The sequence below is a fragment of the Bubalus kerabau genome, chromosome 5, assembly GCF_029407905.1.
Source record: "Bubalus kerabau isolate K-KA32 ecotype Philippines breed swamp buffalo chromosome 5, PCC_UOA_SB_1v2, whole genome shotgun sequence".
Lineage (NCBI taxonomy): Eukaryota > Metazoa > Chordata > Mammalia > Artiodactyla > Bovidae > Bubalus > Bubalus kerabau.
The window spans coordinates 135181535-135202171 of NC_073628.1; the positions used below are offsets into that span (position 1 = coordinate 135181535).

General features: G+C 53.4%; 1 protein-coding gene across 16 annotated transcripts in view; it reads right to left on the minus strand.

Annotated features, from left to right (window-relative positions):
- PPP1R12B (protein phosphatase 1 regulatory subunit 12B) overlaps positions 1-20637 on the minus strand; it is a 171280-nt gene that overhangs the window by 71251 nt on the left and 79392 nt on the right. Inside the window, exon 1 of one of the 16 annotated variants that reach the window (XM_055583213.1) lies at positions 19730-20044. The exons of the other annotated variants lie outside the window; for them this stretch is intronic. Coding sequence (XP_055439188.1) covers positions 19730-19743 — 14 coding nt within the window. The 5' untranslated portion in view covers positions 19744-20044. Of the gene's footprint in view, positions 1-19729; positions 20045-20637 lie in introns of those variants that run through there. 16 annotated transcript variants of the gene reach the window in all.

Consider the following 20637-nt stretch of genomic DNA (forward strand, 5'->3'; position numbering starts at 1 on the left):
CCCCACACCCCCACGCCCAAGGCCAGGGGCATTGGCCGGGAGGACCAACCCCACGCCCGAGGCCAGGGGCAGTAGCTGGGAAGACCAAACCCACGCCGTGGCTTGGAGGGCCTAGAGGAGCTATCCCACGTTGAAGGTCAGGAAGGGCGGCAGTGAGGAGATACCCCTTGTCCAAGGTAAGGAGCATTGGCTGCACTTTGCTGGAGCAGCCGTGAAGAGATACCCCACGCCCAAGGTAAGAGAAACCCAAGTAAGGCAGTAGGTGTTGCAAGAGGGCATCAGAGGGCAGACACACTGAAACCATACTCACAGAAAACTAGTCAATCTAATCACACTAGGACCACAGCCTTGTCTAACTCAATGAAACTAAACCATGCCCGTGGGGCAACCCAAGATGGGCGGGTCATGGTGGAGAGATCTGACAGAATGTGGTCCACTGGAGAAGGGAATGGCAAACCACTTCAGCATTCTTGCCTTGAGAACTCCATGAACAGTATGAAAAGGCAAAATGATAGGATACTGAAAGAGGAACTCCCCAGGTCAGTAGATGCCCAATATGTTACTGGAGATCAGTGGAGAAGTAACTCCAGAAAGAATGAAGGGATGGAGCCAAAGCAAAAAGAATACCCAGCTGTGGATGTGACTGGTGATAGAAGCAAGGTCCGATGCTGTAAAGAGCAATATTGCATAGGAACCTGGAATGTCAGGTCCATGAATCAAGGCAAATTGGAAGTGGTCAAACAAGAGATGGCAAGAGTGAATGTCGACATTCTAGGAATCAGCAAACTCAAATGGACTGGAATGGGTGAATTTAACTCAGATGACCATTATATCTACTACTGCGGGCAAGAATCCCTCAGAAGAAATGGAGTGCCCATCATGGTCAACAAGAGAGTCCAAAATGCAGTACTTGGATGCAATCTCAAAAATGACAGAATGATCTCTGTTCGTTTCCAAGGCAAATCATTCAATATCACAGTAATCCAAGTCTATGCCCCAACCAGTAATGCTGAAGAAGCTGAATTTGAACGGTTTTATGAAGACCTACAAGACCTTTTAGAACTAACACCCAAAAAAGTTGTCCTTTTCATTATAGGGGACTGGAATGCAAAAGTAGGAAGTCAAGAAACACCGGGAGTAACAGGCAAATTTGGCCTTGGAATACAGAATGAAGCAGGGCAAAGACTAATAGAGTTTTGCCAAGAAAATGCACTGGTCATAACAAAAACCCTCTTCCAACAACACAAGGGAAGACTCTATACATGGACATCACCAGATGGTCAACACCGAAATCAGATTGATTATATCCTTTGCAGCCAAAGATGGAGAAGCTCTATACAGTCAGCAAAAACAAGACCAGGAGCTGACTGTGGCTCAGACCATGAACTCCTTATTGCCAAATTCAGACTGAAATTGAACAAAGTAGGGAAAACCACTAGACCATTCAGGTATGACCTAAATCAAATCCCTTATGATTATACAGTGGAAGTGAGAAATAGATTTAAGGGCCTAGATCTGATAGACAAGAGTGCCTGATGAGCTATGGAATAAGGTTCGTGACATTGTACAGGAGACAGGGATCAAGACCATCCCCATGGAAAAGAAATGCAAAAAAGCAAAATGGCTGTCTGGGGAGGCCTTACAAATAGCTGTGAAAAGAAGAGAAGCGAAAAGCAAAGGAGAAAAGGGAAGATAAAAGCATCTGAATGCAGAGTTCCAAAGAACAGCAAGAAGAGATAAGAAAGCCTTCTTCAGCATTCAATGCAAAGAAATAGTGGAAAACAACAGAATGGGAAAGACTAGAGATCTCTTCAAGAAAATCAGAGATACCAAAGGAACATTTCATGCAAAGATGGGCTCGATAAAGGACAGAAATGGTATGGACCTAACAGAAGCAGAAGATATTAAGAAGAGATGGCAAGAATACACAGAAGAACTGTACAAAAAAGATCTTCACGACCCAGATAATCACGATGGTGTGATCACTCACCTAGAGCCAGACATCCTGGAATGTGAAGTCAAGTGGGCCTTAGAAAGCATCACTACGAACAAAGCTAGTGGAGGTGATAGAATTCCAGTTGAGCTATTCCAAATCCTGAAAGATGATGCTGTGAAAAGTGCTGCACTCAATATGCCAGCAAATTTGGAAAACTCAGCAGTGGCCACAGGACTGGAAAAGGTCCGTTTTCATTCCAATCCCAAAGAAAGGCAATGCCAAAGAATGCTCAAACTACCGCACAATTGCACTCATTTCACATGCTAGTAAAGTAATGCTCAAAATTCTCCAAGCCAGGCTTCAGCAATACGTGAACTGTGAACTTCCTGATGTTCAAGCTGGTTTTAGAAAAGGCAGAGGAACCAGAGATCAAATTGCCAACATCCGCTGGATCATGGAAAAAGCAAGAGAGTTCCAGAAAAGCATCTATTTCTGCTTTATTAACTATGCCAAAGCCTTTGACTGTGTGGATCACAATCAACTGTGGAAAATTCTGAAAGAGATGGGAATACCAGACGACCTGATCTGCCTCTTGAGAAATTTGTATGCAGGTCAGGAAGCAACAGTTAGAACCGGACATGGACCCACAGACTGGTTCCAAATAGGAAAAGGAGTACGTCAAGGCTGTATATTGTCACCCTGCTTATTTAACTTATATGCAGAGTACATCATGAGAAACGTTGGACTGGAAGAAACACAAGCTGGAATCAAGATTGCCGGGAGAAATATCAATAACCTCAGATATGCAGATGACACCACCCTTATGGCAGAAAGTGAAGAGGAACTAAAAAGCCTCTTGATGAAGGTGAAAGTGGAGAGTGAAAAAGTTGGCTTAAAGCTCAACATTCAGAAAACAAAGATCATGGTATCCGGTCCCATCACTTCATGGCAAATAGATGGAGAAACAGTGGAAACAGTGTCAGACTTTATTTTTCTGGGCTCCAAAATCACTGCAGATGGTAACTGCAGCCATGAAATTAAAAGATGCTTACTCCTTGGAAGGAAAGTTATGATCTACCTAGATAGCATATTCAAAAGCAGAGACATTACTTTGCCAACAAAGGTTCGTCTAGTCAAGGCTATGGTTTTTCCTGTGGTCATGTATGGATGTGAGAGTTGGACTGTGAAGAAGGCTGAGCGCCAAAGAATTGATGCTTTTGAACTGTGGTGTTGGAGAAGACTCTTGAGAGTCCCTTGGACTGCAAGGAGATCCAACCAGTCCATTCTGAAGGAGATCAGCCCTGGGTGTTCTTTGGAAGGACTGATGCTAAAGCTGAAACTCCAGTACTTTGGCCACCTCATGCAAAGAGCTGACTCATTGGAAAAGACCCTGATGCTGGGAGGGATTGGGGGCAGGAGGAGAAGGGGACGACAGAGGATGAGATGGCTGGATGGCATCACTGACTCGATGGACATGAGTCTGAGTGAACTCTGGGAGTTGGTGGTGGACAGGGAGGCCTGGCGTGCTGCGATTCATGGGGTCGCAAAGAGTCGGACACGACTGAGCGACTGATCTGATCTGATCTGTAGCAACTGAAAGTCATTAGCCTGTAACAAGTGAGGCAGTCTGTCCTTTGAAGCCTGGAAGCCAGGCACTGACTCCTAACTCTGGAAGTCATGGATGGAGCCTTCTCCCAGCAGAAGCTGTTTCACCGACACTGAAATCCGTTTTTTAGTGCAGCCACATTCATGAACGATCCTAGCTGCATCTTCTGGATGACTTGCTGCAGTTTCTACGGCAGCACCTGTTGCTTTACCTTATTGTATTATTCAGTCGCTAAGTCATGTTCCACTCTGTGCAACCCCATGGACTGCAGCCTGCCAGGCTCCTCTGTCCTCCACCATCTCCCGGAGTTTGCTCAAATCCATGTCCATTGAGTATGTGATGCCATCTAATCATCTCACCGTCTGCTGCCCCCTTCTCTTCTTGCCTTCAATCTTTCCCAGCATCAGGGTCTTTTCCAAAGAATTAGCTCTTCACATCAGGTGGCCAAAGTCAGCTTCAGTCCTTCTAATGAATATTCAGGGTTACACTTCAACGTTATTAAGATGGCGTCTCTCCTCAAACCTCATGACCCAACGTCTGCTAAGCTTCAAACTTTCCTTCCACAGCGTCCTTACCTGTCTGGCCGTCCCAGAACTGAAGAGAGCTTATCTGGACGAGGCTGTGACTAAAGGAAAGTTGTTTCTGTTTGATTTTCTATCCAGACCACTCAGGCTTTCCCTCTATATATCAGCAATAAGGCTGCTTCACTTTCTAATCATCTACTGAAGCGGCACTCTGCATGTCCTTTAAGCGCCTTCCAGCTTGGCTGTCTGCTGCAAGAGGCCTAGCTTTAGGCCTGGCTTGGCTTTTGAAGTGCCTTCCTCACTGAGCACAATCATTTCTAGGTTTTGATTTAGACTGAGAGACGTGTACCTCTTCCTGTCCCTTGAATACTTAGGGACTCTGGTGGGGTTATCAGCCGGCCTGATTTCAGTACTGCTGTATCCCCAGGGAGAGGGATGCTCAAAGCAAGGGAGAGAGATGGGGGAACGGCTGGTCAGCGGTGCAGTGAAAAGCAGCATTTTTGATTGTTTGTGGTTTCATATAGGCGTGGCGTATAACACTCCAGACAATTACAACAGTATCCTCAAAGATCACTGATCACAGATATCATAATGAATACAGTAAGGAAAAGTTTAAAGCACTGTGAGAACAGCCAGCTGTGAAACAGAGACATGAAGCGGCCCAACGCCACTGGAGAAACAGTGCTGGTAGACGCACACCTCCAGGGCGGCCACCGAGCCTCACGGGGACCACACGGGGCCCGCACGCCTCACAGGGCGGCCACCGAGCCTCACGGGGACCACACGGGGCCCGCACGCCTCACAGGGCGGCCACCGAGCCTCACGGGGACCACACGGGGCCCGCACGCCTCACAGGGCGGCCACCGAGCCTCACGGGGACCACACGGGGCCCGCACGCCTCACAGGGCGGCCACCGAGCCTCACGGGGACCACACGGGGCCCGCACGCCTCACAGGGTGGCCACCGAGCCTCACGGGGACCACACGGGGCCCGCACGCCTCACAGGGCGGCCACCGAGCCTCACGGGGACCACACGGGGCCCGCACGCCTCACAGGGCGGCCACCGAGCCTCATGGGGACCACACGGGGCCCGCATGCCTCACGGGGACCACACGGGGCCCGCACGCCTCACGGGGCGGCCACTGAGCCTCACGGGGACCACACGGGGCCCGCATGCCTCGCGGGGCGGCCACCGAGCCTCATGGGGGCTACTAGGGGCCCACACGCCTCGCGGGGCGGCCACCGAGCCTCATGGGGGCCACACGGGGCCCGCACGCCTCACAGGGCGGCCACTGAGCCTCATGGGGACCACACGGGGCCCGCATGCCTCACGGGGACCACACGGGGCCCGCACGCCTCGCGGGGCGGCCACCGAGCCTCACGGGGGCCACACGGGGCCCGGGAGCGATGCCGGGACTCAGTCACGCAGCTCTACTGTGTCTCCAGCAACGGCTCTCAGACTGTTGAGTCGCGGACGCTTTCACATTTTAAAAAGTGCTGAAGATCCCCAAACAGCCTCTGTTTATATGGGGGTATATCTATTAATATTAACCTTATTAGACATTAAAATCGAGAAATGAAACATGCATTTGTGAATTTATTAGAAAATGACAGCCCTATTACATGTTAATATCAATGTTATCTTTTATGAAAATAACTGCATGTTCTAAAACAAAATTTTAGTAAGAATGGTATTACTTTACATGTTTGTAAATTTCTTTAATGTTGCCTTAAAACAAGATAGCTGGATTTTCATACACATTTCTACATTCGATACGTGTAGTATTTTGTTTTAGCCAAAATATGCAAAAGTACCCAGTCCGGCAGAGATATGTAGCTGGAAAAGCAAGGAGTCTTGGAGCAGCCTTTTCAGGTAACGACAGTCCTCTGTAATCACACAGTCAGACGTAACTGACGCAAGTGGTGAGCTGAAGCTCGGCTGCCACGTGGAACCTGAAGCCATGCTAGCAGGGCTCTCGCGCCCGTTACGCTGGAGCCAGTCGTCTGTCTTGCACCTGGGCTGCAAAGCCTTACCCAGGCGTGGCTCTGGGGATACTGCTGCAGCCCCCCCAAATGCACACACATCTCATCATGCAACAGCAACTCTAAAAATCACATCCTTTAACAGTTTCCTTGACATCAGCCTTGGCAATGACTTTCTGACACCAAAAGCAAAATGGACACACGGGACTTCATCAAACTTCTTGCTTCTGCAAAGGAAACCAGCAACTGGACAAAAAGGCCTCCCACCGAACGGGAGGAAATATCGCAAGCCATATAGCTGATTCGGGGTTAACAGCCAAACTGAAGAACTCACACAACTCAGCAGAAAACAAACAGTCCGATTAAAAAAATGGGCAAAGGATCTGAACAGACTTTTCCCCAAGAAGATAGACAACAGGCGCATGAAAAGGCAGTCACACCACTCATCACCAGGGAAACGCCAACCACAGGCACAGTGAGAGGTCACCACACACCTGTCAGGACGGCTACCGGACAAGAAGCAACCAGTGCTGGCGAGGACACGGAGACGGCGTCCTCACGCACTGCTGGGGGATGTAAGCTGCTGCGGCCACTGGGAAACAGCAACGCCAGAACTACCACGCGGCCCAGCGAGTCCACTGCTGGGTCTTTACCGGGAGGAAACCAGAGCACCACCTGGGCCGGAGCTAAAGCTGCACCCCCCATGCACTAGTCACAACTGCCCAGACAGGGAAATAGCTAAGTGTCCATCAGCAGATGGACGGATAAAGAACACGTGGCATCAGTGTGTGTGTGCATATACACACGCAGTAGAATGCTATTTAGTCACCAAAGGAGAAACCTCACCGTCTGCCACAGCATGGATGGGCCTCGAGGGCCCACACTAAGTGAAATAAGCCAGACAAAGACAAGTATGATGTGATCCTATGTGCATGTGGAATCTAGGAGAACTGAGCTCGCAGGTATGGAGAACAGACTGGGGGTTGCTGGGGGTGGGGGTGGGCCAAGTGGGTGAGGTATTCAGAAGGCGCAAACTTCCAGCTACACAGGCAGCCAATCCCGGGAGTGGACACCACATGGGCGACAGTAACCAACGCGCACTGCGAATCCGAGACTCGCTCAGAGAGCAGACCTTAAAAGTGCTCACCACGAGGGAAAAAATAAAGCTGCATGTGGGGTTAGATGGCAATTTAAATTTATTGTGGCAATCCCTCTGTAATATGTTATCAAATCATTACGCTGTACACCAAAAAGATGTTTTATTTCATCAATTATATCAATAAAAAATAATAAAATTCTTAAAACTCCACATTCTGTAATACTGTCTCTGGTCTCAGAACAGTCTTTGCACATTGGGAAGCAGTGAATACTGTCACCCAAAAGGTACAAGTCTTCCGAAATTCTAACTTCTGCCTTAAATGTTATCATTTGCAACCAATACTCAAAATGACAGGTTCAGTTTGCTCACTTTTAAGAAAATGTGGGCCACGCACCTACATCTGAACAGCGGCTCTGAGCTTCCGCGTCCCAGGAGGAAGCGGCGCCGGCCGGGAGAGGCAGCCAGCCCTCCTCCCCTCCAGCTGCAGGTCAGCGCCCCAGGACTCGCCGCCGCCCTCTGATCGTGAGGACGCTCCTCCCGGCCTTTCTGCTCTCTCTCTGGGCTGCATGCTGGGCGCTTCCTGCTGTCCAGTCTGTTTAGTTCACAAGTCCTCTCTTCGGCTGCTGTTCTACAAGTGATTTCTTAATTTGTTATTTTAGTTTTCAGTTCTAGAATTTCCATCTTCCTAAACAGAGAGCAGTTCTCTATTGAAATTCTCTATCTTGCCTTCTATTTCCTTGAACGTGTTAACCATAATATACTGTGATTACTCTGAAGCCCAGGTCTGATACCATCAGTATGAGTCTGTTCCTAGTGTCCGTATTTTCTCTTAGTCTTCCATAAGTCAGTCTTTTACTCAGCATGTATGGCGATTTTTGAATTAATGCCAGAATTTTTAATGAAAGAAAATGGTACTGGCTTGCAGCTCCGGAAGCGTCGCCACCCTCCAGAGGAGACCCTCTTCCCTGGCAGTCAGGCTGAGGAAGTGGTCCCCGACTCGCACGCAGCAGCCTTGCTTGGAAGGCTGTGACGACGAATCTCACGGGGCTACCCCTCCAGCGCTGCCTCAGCAGGTCTGGAGGGCATCCGAGGAGCTTCTGACTGGCTCTCAGATGACGCTGGTGATGTGCAGACCACACTGTGAGGAACAGGGGGCTCAGGCAAGCCCTCTGAACCCAGCTTGAGACCAAGCTGCTCAGAGGCTGGGCTTCCGCCTCCGCAAAGCCGGCCTGGGTCTGGGAAGATTGGCGGCCAGAAGGTGGGCCCTTGGAGGTCCCAGGGGAAGTCTAGGGGCCCCTGGGGCCCTGTTTCTGAACTCTGGCTTCTGTCCCCTCAGTGTGAGGAGCCTTGTAGCCAGTGCCTCGGGGACAGCACAGCCCGGGGCAGGGTTCACCTCCTTGCAACTCCCTCCAGGACTGGGACATGCCCAGTGGTCACTTCCTCACCATCTCTCCAACACCTCCGAAGGCTTCTTTCCCTTCTGTTTATCCAGCTTCTCTGCTTATTCTCAGTGGGAGGGTGTGTCTGTTACAAGACATGCCATAGTCTGAACAGAGGTCCTCAGCCAGGCTGCAGTTAAGAGAGATTTTCCCGCCACATGGGTTAGTAAACTGGAGCTGCTGCACACTCTCAGCGCACCGTGAATGCCTCCTCCCTTGGCGTACTCCTCTCCTCCGGGGCACTGCACAAACCTGAGTCTCCAAACTCGCAAGCATAGGCCAGACTCGGAGTCAGTGACCACACCGAGGACCAACGCCTGCCCGGGCAGCCCACCTGGGTGCCAGGCAGCCTCCTCACAGCGCACCCTCTACCTGCAAACACAGGGAGCACCCCAGGACACCCGATTCCTGACTGTGGCCTCTCTGCACCGCAGACAGAGGCCACAGTGCAGGCGCAGGCCTCCAGCGGGCACATCTGACCACCTGCTCCAGTGACTTTTATCGAACAAGAGAAATGCAGCTGGTAAAAATTGCTCTGGGGGGAAATCAAGGGCCTTTCACCTCACCTGGAGTCTTAGGTGTTTGAAATCACACACATTCTTCTCAGAAACAATCAGAAAATAGACCAACGTGTGAAAACAAAAACAAACTTAATTCCTCCACAGGAAGACAAACTCATGTTATTCTCCTACACAGATGTCCGGATTGTTACCTATGCCTGCATATTCAGTGCCTGTGTACTGTATTACAGTCTACTTTAATTCATATGATGTTTATTACTTTGCACCTGTGTCAATATGTAAGATCTGTACTAAGTTGTAAGGGAAAAAACTTATAAAAACAGACCTCAGAAAACCCAAGTACTTGATTTTACGAGTTTCTGAGGAGGGAAGGAACATCCTCATTCACTTCTGTCCACCCAGGTGCGGGTTCCAGATCCACAGGCGTGCGCACCTCCATGCCCGGTTTCCCGGGGGACACGCTGCACTTTCAGTAGCGCCCGAGTCCTGAACATTCTAAGCCCAGACCAGAGAGCACGCTGCAGTCCTGGAGCCACACCTGGCCACCATATTCTGCAAATCAGGTTTTACCAACAGCAGCAGCAGGGTTTAGTATTTGTGACTGAAACAAAATGGCCTGCAAAGTCCAAAACATTCATCACCTGGCCCCTTAAAGGGAAGACCTGGCAACAGCCATGCCGGGCACACCCACCCAGCGCATCACGGGCGCTCACGCGTCTGCCCTGCACAGCTCGGCTCTGCAGACGCGTCTCAGCCCACAAAACACTGCAGCAAAGGCACAGCAGAAGCCATGGCTTTACATCTGCCCCTGCTCTGGCCTCCAGACAAAGACCAGGCTCACATCTGCAATGCAGGGACACAGGAAGGAACTCTGATGCCAAACCATCTTATCACCATGCCTGCCTACTGCATTTCCTGGAAGGCGGGAGGCACTTCGCTTTGTCTGAGGTTACATGGTCAGTAGAATTCAAATACTTGGAATTAAGCAAAATAATGTGTTACTACAATAATTTAACTACAGGAAATAATTTGCTCTCTGCCTCTAAAGTTCACAGCGCCCCATTTACATACAACACATGCACTAATTCTATCTTAGAAAGCTGTGCAAAATCATCAGTGAACATCAAGAAAGGCGTAACAGTAATAAAGGACCTGAAATACTTTCAACAAGTTCAGCGTGGAGACGAGGACCCTGACACGGACGCAGACCACCAGGGTTCGAACCCTGGCCCCTCAGCACCCGTGCCAGAAGACCCCGGACAAGACATCTGAGCATTCTCAGCCTGAGGTCCTCACGCAATGAGGGCGTTCCCAGCTGCCACCGCCTCTTCACCCAGCACCAGGGCAGGTGCCAGGTGACCCGGCCACTGCTTCCGGCCACGACCTCTCCACCCCATGTCAGAAGCTCAGCAGTGATTTGGAAAAGAAAGAAAGGCACTATAATATCCATCCCACCTAGTTTATTAAGGAGCTCCCCTTAATTAGTTTTCCTGGAAATGGATAATTCATTTGGAAGAGGTCATAATAGCCTTGAAAATACTTTCAGCACAGGCTCCAGGGCTCTCTAAGTAAAATGAAAGTACGTGAAGCAGAAGAGAAGAGACCAAAGGGTCTCCCAGGACTGCACAAGGCTGTGTTCCCTAGTGATGAGAATCGGCTCTCACACAGAATCCACCCATGGGACACTGCTTTCTGGAACAGCGCTGGGGAGTCCTACATCTGAACTCTGCTCTGAGGAGAGAAGGGGACTGATGGTTAATTTCAAACCGGGAAGGAAGCAAGATAAACATCTGCCTATAGCTGCTGCTGCTAAGTCACTTCAGTCGTATCCGATCTGTGCGACCCCACAGACGGCAGCCCACCAGGCTCCCCCGCCCCTGGGACTCTCCAGGCAAGAACACTGAAGTGGGTTGCCATTTCCTTCTCCAATGCATGAAAGTGGAAAGTGAAAGTGAAGTCGCTCAGTCGTGTCCAACTCTACACCTGTTCCATTAAAAGCACTGCAGCCTTGAACGCCAAAGCCACTTCCACAGGACAGTGCTGTATTTATGCAGGCCACCCTACAGTGAGTTCACGGTCAGAGCAGGCATTATGGGTGCCAAAAAAGGTAGACGAGCACCAGGGGGGCAGCAAGGCTGCTCTGCCTCGCTCCCCAGGCTATACCTACCAGCTGGCCTGGCCCACTCTCAAACATCCGTCCCTGACTGCAGGATAGACCAGGTCAAATGCAGCATCACCACTGCTTTTTCTCTTTTAATCAGAAAGAAAGAAAATCCAAGAAAGTCAACACACAAAATATTTACGGAAATAACCCAGATCTTCAACAATAGGGAGAATGCTTAACTAAATTACAGACCATCCACACGCTGTAAGACAAACTGAACTTTTACATCCATGTGAACCTGTAGAACACTAGTGTCTAGACTGTGTGACCGGAGAAGGCGAGGCACCCACTCCAGTGCTCCTGCCTGGAGAATCCCAGGGACGGGGGAGCCTGGTGGGCTGCCGTCCATGGGGTCGCCAAGAGTCGGACACGACTGAGCGACTTCACTTTCACTTTTCACTTTCATGCATTGAAGGAGGAAATGGCAACCCACTCCAGTGTTCTTGCCTGGAGAATCCCAGGGACAGGGGAGCCTGGTGGGCTGCCGTCTATGGGGTCGCACAGAGTCGGACACGACTGAAGTGACTTAGCAGCAGCAGCAGACTATGTGAAGACCTTGTACCAAGTTTTTTAAAAAAGGGCCAAATTCCAACAGGGAAAAAAATCAGCAAAGCATATAATAAGGGAATTGAGAAAAGAGGAAACCCCAAAAGCCTTATAAACAAAAGAGAAAATGTTCACTTTCATAAGTAATCATGAAATATAAATTAACACAAAGAGAAACCACTTCATCTTCCATGGATTTGTAAAAACAAAGCACCGATATCATCAAGCGCACCGCAGGCTGCGGAGAACTGCACGCTCAGCGTGGCTGGCAAGAGCGCACAGGAGCAGGCAGGGGGGCCTCTCCAGAAGCCGCACCCCACTCCTGACAGCAGGGCCTCCTCGGGGAACAGACACCCTGGACAGCACGCGGCACGTGTGCAAGGGGTCGGCAGCGAGCGTGCACAGCGCATCTGCAGTGCTGGGGGCACCATGCAAGTGCCCTGGGTATGCATTAGTAGAAAATGCACCTAACCAAACTGCTGTGGTCACACAGCGGCCTAGACGAGCACTGAAAGTGGACAGACAGACCTGCTAAGTGAGAACAGCAGGTTTCAGAATGCCGTATAGAGCACGACACAATTTACACACACAGCAAGACCTTGTGGAAGGACGGTGCGTGTGTACACACACGAAGTGATGACTGACGAGACCTGAAAACGGTGCCTGCCACATTCAGGACAGCGGCCCCCTCGAGGGAGCGGTCAGGGAGATGAGGCCGAGGGGACGCAGGGGTGTAAACTAGATTTTAGTAATTTATTTAAAAAATTAAGCCACTATGGCAAGACAGAGGACTTGATAGGGCCAAAACACTGATCTGTTGGATGCCTTAAACACGTAACAAGAGTATTTTAAAAAGGAAACACGGCACAGCTTTACCTCCAAGTGAGTAAAACTTAAAGATGTCAGCAGAGGCACTGCGGGGTGGTGAGACTATGAGTAACTCTCTTCAGTTCAGTTCAGTTCAGAGAGTCGGACACGACTGAAGCGACTTAGCAGCAGCAGCAAGGGAGGGGGAAGGGCCGGGGTTCCCGAGGGCAGTGTAGGTGGAGAGGGAGGGTGTCCTGATGGATTCTCAAGGGGAATGGCAGATAGGACTCGAGGAGGACTGGGCACTTCTTGGGAGAAGAAAAGAAATCTTGTTTGATTTTCATGTTCCTCAGCAGGGTGACATTTATTCAAGACCACTAACAAGGACAAAAATATATAAGAACAAACAGACTTTTCTGGCTCTTTCTTGCCTTTCAGAATCAGAGGGAAGGGAGTGGTTTGGTTTATTTGTTTATACCCTCATTCTGAAGAGAAACTGAGAACTCAAGGAAGTGCACACCTCCAGCATCACCTTAAATAGATGGAGATAAAATAGAGAGGCAAGGAAAAGAATGGCCAGAAAAAAAAAATGGCGAGGGTTTCCCTGGTGGCTGAATGGTAAAGAACCCACCTGCCAAGGTAGGAGACACGGGTTTGATCCCTGATCCAGAAGATCGGACAGGCCGAGGAGCAACTAAGCCTGGGAGCCTCGACTGCTGAGCCCCCGTCCCCTAGAGCCTGCTGCAGCTACAGGAAGGCCTGGACACAGCCACGAAGACTCATGCAGCCCAAGACGAGTAAATAAAATCACACACACACACACTCTCTCTGGATGCAGCCACGAAGACTCATGCAGCCCAAGACGAGTAAGTAAAATCACACACACACACACTCTCTCTCTCTCTGGATGCAGCCACGAAGACTCACTGCAGCCCAAGACGAGTAAATAAAATCACACACACACACACACACTCTCTCTCTGGATGCAGCCACGAAGACTCATGCAGCCCAAGACGAGTAAATAAAATCACACACACACACACACACACTCTCTCTGGATGCAGCCACGAAGACTCATGCAGCCCAAGACGAGTAAGTAAAATCACACACACACACACTCTCTCTCTCTGGATGCAACCACGAAGACTCATGCAGCCCAAGACGAGTAAATAAAATCACACACACACACACACACACTCTCTCTCTGGACACAGCCACGAAGATTCACTGCAGCCCAAGACGAGTAAGTAAAATCACACACACACACACTCTCTCTCTGGATGCAGCCACGAAGACTCATGCAGCCCAAGACGAGTAAGTAAAATCACACACACACACACTCTCTCTCTGGATGCAGCCACGAAGACTCATGCAGCCCAAGACGAGTAAGTAAAATCACACACACACACACTCTCTCTCTGGATGCAGCCACGAAGACTCATGCAGCCCAAGACGAGTAAGTAAAATCACACACACACACACTCTCTCTCTGGATGCAGCCACGAAGACTCATGCAGCCCAAGACGAGTAAATAAAATCACACACACACACACTCTCTGGACACAGCCACGAGACCCACCGCAGCCCAAGATGAGTAAATACAATCACACACACACACACACTCTCTCTGGACACAGCCACGAAGACCCACTGCAGCCCAAGATGAGTAAATAAAATTACACACACACACACATATATATAAAAGACTAGCAAAATTCCCGGGCAGCCCCCAGCAGTCAGGCTCCACGGTGTCAGGAAGGAGACCCGATGACGCAGGAGGGGCCTGAGCAGCTGGCGGGGGTTGGGGGGTCCCAGAGGAGAAGAGGAGCGGCCTGCAGGGGCAGGAGGGCTGCAGGAGCCAGAGGAGGAAGAGGGTAGGGACAGAGGGGACGGAAGACACAAGCTCCGGAAGCAGCGGCCCAGCGACCACGGGCAGAGTCGGCAGCGGAGGCGTGGGGTTGGCGGGGACGCGGCGGGGCAGAGCCCCCGGTCAGCAAGTCTCGGAGGCGGGGGACAGGGTGCATCAGCCCTGCCTCGAGAGCGACAGGGAGAGTGGGTGACGGGCGGCCGGCACGCAGGCTCCAGGTCAGAAGGTGACGATGCGCCCCTGGGCAGGCCCCTTGGTCCAGGGACACAAGGGGGCAGCCCTGCCGTCCCCAGCGTGCTCGGGGCGCCCCTTCTCCATGTGCTTCTTCAGGGAGGAGCCGAGTTCCCCCAGGGCCCCGGAGCTGTTACTACAATTTATTACAGGTCAGCAAAAGCACACAGGAGTCGTGAGTCACATTCTATTTCCCCCGTTTTAAGGTTAGAAGACTAGGATTTCTTCAGAGGAAACAAAATAAAAGCTAGGCTACTTTACTGCCCAGGGTGAACAGAGAGCCCGAGGAAAAGCGTCAAGAAGAACCAGAAACAGTGGCTCGCCCAGGTAACTCCGCCAGCCAACCCCAGCTCTTCAGCTCTTGTTAACGTAGAAAGAGGTGCCCCCCAGGCTCTGGAGCACCCCCGAGGGCACCGTGCACCCGCCTAGGACGCAGCAAGCGGCTTCCAGGAGCCCTGCATGCCCTTCGGCCTCAGACGGGACAGAGAGCTTTCAGTCTTTGTTCTCGGAAGTGGGTTCTCCGAGGACACATATTCATGTCCTTCAAAATCAGAACGTCTGGAGTGCCTAGGCCTGCGCCCACACTGCCAGCTCACGTGCCCAGGGCCCAGTGGAGACTGGTGCCTCGGACGCTGCCCCGCGGGGTCAGAGCAGGGGGCGGTGACGTCCCAGAGGCCTGGCTTTGAGCCCTGGCTTTGCCAATTACAGGCTCTGTAACTGTGGGCAGGACCGTAGTCCACCTTAACTTTCTTATATGTACCAAGAAATAATACTATTCATCTCACAGTTATGAAGGCTGAATGCATCTGGGGGTACTGGCATATACTAGGTGTTCACAAATATTAATCCCCTCACCTGTCTAGGCCTTTCTCATCTTTAGGCAGCTTGGGTCCCCCTCACTTCATGACCCTCTCTAGGTAGGTCATGTGTAGGACCACCCACCCTACACAACCCGCCTTCTTCTCCGAGCGCCTAATACACCCCCCGCCCCCGACAGTCTGCTCCCTCATGGCCTCCGAGGTGGGCACCTGGCATCCCCGGTCTCGGGGCACAAAGCAGCAAGGCTCTCGTTTTAAACCCACAGCCTCCGGCACAGCAGTGAGCGTGTGGCCGGCGGGACAGCCACCTCTGGACTCCAGGCGGACCGGAGCTAAGTTAAAAGGCAACCTCCAGGTGCAGGGCCCGGGAACCCTCCCCTGTGCCTGCCGCTCTCACCAGGAGGAGTGTCCACCAGCCCGGACACCCCCAGGAAGGAACGACCCAAACACGGAGCAGCAGGGTCTTGGGAGGCTGCCTTCCCGAGTCACCACGGTCACCACGCATGCCTCTGCTGCCCCCCGCTGGACACGGGGGTCACTGCACAGCAGCACGCTGCCGCCCCCACCCGACACCTTCGTGCTGTGCGGAGATTGCGGCAGGACCAGCGCCTGGAGCTCCCCTGGCGGCGGCAGCGTCAGCCGGGCCAGCCTGAGCACAGGGCCACAGAGGCACACGGGGAGAGAACCCTGACCTCGGCCGGGCCTGGGGGAACAGAGCCACAGCGGGGTTGATACCAGGAGCTCTCCCAGTAAGAACAGAACTTGGTTCAGCAGAGAAGGGGACAGCGGCCGTCAAAGAACAAAGGGTCGGCATGGACGTCAGACACACTCGGGGACGTCTGGGCTTGCTACCTGCAACGTAAAGTGGGGCAACCGCCAAAGACACGCGGGGCAGGGGGACAGGAGGAGCAGGGACGGAAGGGTCTGGCTCCGGGAGGCCGAGTCCAGAAGGTCCCACGAGCAGCGACTCCACGGGCCGAACCGACGACCCAGCAGCAGAGTCTCCTGCACGGCCTGATCCGGTACCTTCTGAATTCTGTCTGGAATCTGGTCCTCTGCGCACCCAAGACCATGAGGGGACAACTCACACACACGGGAAAACGTTCACTGCCATTAAGATTCAACCGACTGTCAGGTTTGTAGCAGGCGAAGAGCTTCTACCCCGAGCTCAACGCATCAGTCTCTTCGCTTTAGGATTTCCTGTTCAAAGGCCAACTCAAATGGTGGCCTATACCTTCACACACCCACACCAGCTTCTCTAACTGAGGTAAATATCTCATGTGTTTTATTCACTTAAAGTTCACACTATGTGACGCGTAAGATGAAGCAGCACAACCACACAACCAGCATCTGAGCACTGCTGGCCCGCTGAGTGTGACGTCACCGACGCTTATCTCAGGAGGACAGCACGCTTCCTCTTCCCCAAACTCCCACCTGCCCTCTGCCTCCCTGACCTCCACCAGCAGACCCTGAGTCAGCGCGCGTGCTCACACTCCCTGGGACGGAGGAAACACCAGCGAGGGTCCACACGGGTTCTGACCCACACCGCATCCTGGCCTCACCACTTCCAGCCCCAACCATGGCACCCGAGCAGCGTGCACACCCACCCGCCTCCCGAAGAACCGGAGGGGAGAGCGGACAGCGGAAAAGGCTCCAGCCATCAGGGTCTCCGGCAGACTCACCCGCCGCTCCCGCACTCAGGCCCCGTGCTCGCGGGGGCCCGGGGTGGCACGCCAGCTGGCCGCAAACCCAGAGCAGCAAGATCCACTTCCCGCGCCTCCCATTTCTGTAAATCCAGGGGCGGCAAGGACTCTGCTGCCAGGTCAAGTCACAGAGGGGAGAGGTTGGGCACCCGGACACACCGCCACACACCTGGGCCTGGCAGCAGCGTTGCCAGAGCCTGCTTTTCAATGGACAGGTGGCTGCCCCTCTGCAGCCCTCCCCTAGTAAACACTAGAGCTCATTTCGTGAGGTTGTTGCAAGCGACCATTTTCCTAACATGGGAAAATCACCTGGTACGGGGTGGGGGCGGCTTGAGTGAGGGCCCAACATTCTGGTCCCTCCCACCGGGCACGAGCACTCACAGCTCTGAAAAAAGAACCCCCTTATCAGGAGGAGATTAGCTGTGACCTCAGGGCTGATACGGGCCCAGCACTGGCGCTGCGGGGCTGGGAGCAGGGGCAGCGGCCCTGGGCCCTTCGGGACATGGACGTCCCGCGGGGAGGGGGCGCTCTGGGAGCCCCACTCCTGAACTGCTGAGCGGTGCTGAGCAACCACGTGACAGGCGCCGCTGTCTCTGGACCCAATGAGTGCGTGTCTCAGGGGCTGCACTCAGCGACAGAAACGGCCTTTCCCTGCCCGGCCCCTCAGCCTCACTGCAGCAGCCCTCGGCAGGCACTGCCCGGGCCTGCTTTCCCAGAGCTGCTGAGGGGGCTGGACACCACCGTGCTATGTTTAGACAGTTTCCCGGAGCCAGGATGTGCCACACCTCCACTCAAGTGCTCCCCTCAACGGCTTTCCGTATATTAAAAGTTACGCGATCAACACCATAGTCAATTTTAAAACACTGGGATCAGCCCCAAAAGAAACCCTACACACGCTAGCAGTTCCTTCCCACTTGGCGCTCTTAAACCCAGACCAGTTGTGTCTCCCCCTGGCTGACTCATGCCCTGCGGCATCGGATGTGAGCCGGCGGTGACGGCAGGACCCCACTTCACCCTGAGGAGGACAGGCAGGGCTGCCACGTGTGCTCCCCACCGGCTGAAGACATCCCTCCACAGTCACTGGGAGGCGCCTGCAGACCCGGACACCCTGTGCCTGCGGGGCACGTGGCCAGGCGAGGTGCCCGAGCGCCTGGGACTACACTCGGGCAGGTGCAGGGGCCACAGCGGCAACGACGGGGTGGCTGTCGGAGCTCGGGACACACGAAAGGCGCCCCCAAACCAGTGACACTCGACGCTGCATGGCAAGGCGTGTGCTTGGTGACCAAACGCACAAACAACCTCCTGACACGCAAGAAACAGGTCAGGCAAGTGTAGTCTTTAACGGCCAGTAAGTCAACGTGGTAACTCACCACACAAGCAACCCAGCAACCCGCAGCGCGGCCAGAGACAGGCATGGACCGACAGCTACCCAGCCTCGTAGGCAAAGGAAACACTCATTTCAGAACAAAGCTCAGAGGCTGGAGGAGCTGGGAACCCCTTTTCAGAGTACCTCTCCTCGAGCTGACCACTGCCTTGTCTTCAGCATGGATCCTGAGAGATGAGTCAAACAGCTTTAAAAAACCATGACTCAGAGTTTAATTACTTGGTTTAAATCTCTCACATTCCAAAGATGAGGCCAAATTAATCTGCTGACAGCTTCACTCAGCAGAGTAACTGCCCAGCTTGCTAAGACCCCAAAGAATTCAGGAAGGTCAACCCATGTGGTGTGCCCAACTCGGCTGTAAACAGACCACGCAAAGCAAGTGCGTGGGAGCTACTGGGGAAAGACAAATAATTTCAGTTCATGTAGAGAGCAACCATTTTGGCTACTTCTATAAGAAAAGAAAAGCGCGCCAAGAAAAAAAAAGAACGTAAAATTCAGGGCTGGGGCTCGCGGGAGGGGAAAGCTGGAGAGGACCAAAGGCGGGTGCTCTAATATTAGCGCAGGGCTGTTTACAGGGTTGCTAAGGGAAGCCTGAGGCTGCGGGTTGCGCGGCAGCTGCTCCGGCCACGTGCCCTCCCCGCCACGCCTCGGTCCAGTGACCCTACACAGTCCCACGGCCCCGGGGGCCTTCAGGCCCAGGAGCAGCCCCGGAACGGGGTGCAGGCCTGGAGGGCCGTGAGGTGGAGATGGCTGTGCCCGCGTCACAGGTGCAGCCGGGCTAGCCCCGGGACTGAACCTTTTTTTTTTTATTTTAAATCCAAAATAAGAAATGGTTAGGAAGTTCAACGGGGAGGAAAAGAGGCTTGAGACATGGCCCCCATTGCCCACCTCGATGCTCTTGGGCCTTGGCATTTCCACCTGCAACTTGGGGCCGTAACCCCCTTCCTTTCCATCGGATAACAGGAATGTGCCAGGCACAGGGGTGCTTTTCAGGGGAAAAAAAAAAAAAGAAACTTTGTAAATCTAAGATTGTATCCTTCTCAAAGGTAATAAATTTCCAGAGGTCCTGACCTGAGCTTATGCAACAAAATCATAAATTACCTAGACTCCTGCATACGGCGTCTGGAACCACTTAACTATTAAGGCTGCTCCTCAAGGACTGCGGGCCCTTCAGACTCACATCCTCACAGAGGCCTGTCCTCCGGGCTCGCCGGCCCTCACATCCTCACGGAGGCCTGTCCTCAGGGCTCGCCGGCCCTCCCATCCTCACGGAGGCCTGTCCTCCGGGTTCGCCGGCCCTCACATCCTCACGGAGGCCTGTCCTCCGGGCTCGCCGGCCCTCACATCCTCACGGAGGCCTGTCCTCCGGGCTCGCCGGCCCTCACATCCTCACGGAGGCCTGTCCTCAGGGCTCGCCGGCCCTCACAGAGGCCTGTCCTCAGGGCTCGCCGGCCCTCACATCCTCACGGAGGCCTGTCCTCCGGGCTCGCCGGCCCTCACGTCCTCACGGAGGCCTGTCCTCCGGGCTCGCCGGCCCTCACGTCCTCACGGAGGCCTGTCCTCCGGGCTCGCCGGCCCTCACGTCCTCACGGAGGCCTGTCCTCAGGGCTCGCCGGCCCTCACGTCCTCACGGAGGCCTGTCCTCCGGGCTCGCCGGCCCTCACGTCCTCACGGAGGCCTGTCCTCCGGGCTCGCCGGCCCTCACGTCCTCACGGAGGCCTGTCCTCCGGGCTCGCCGGCCCTCACGTCCTCACGGAGGCCTGTCCTCAGGACTCGCCGGCCCTCCCATCCTCACGGAGGCCTGTCCTCCGGGCTCGCCGGCCCTCACAGAGGCCTGTCCTCAGGGCTCGCCGGCCCTCACGTCCTCACGGAGGCCTGTCCTCCGGGCTCGCCGGCCCTCACGTCCTCACGGAGGCCTGTCCTCCGGGCTCGCCGGCCCTCACGTCCTCACGGAGGCCTGTCCTCCGGGCTCGCCGGCCCTCCAGCACCGTCACAGCAGGAGCACTCCA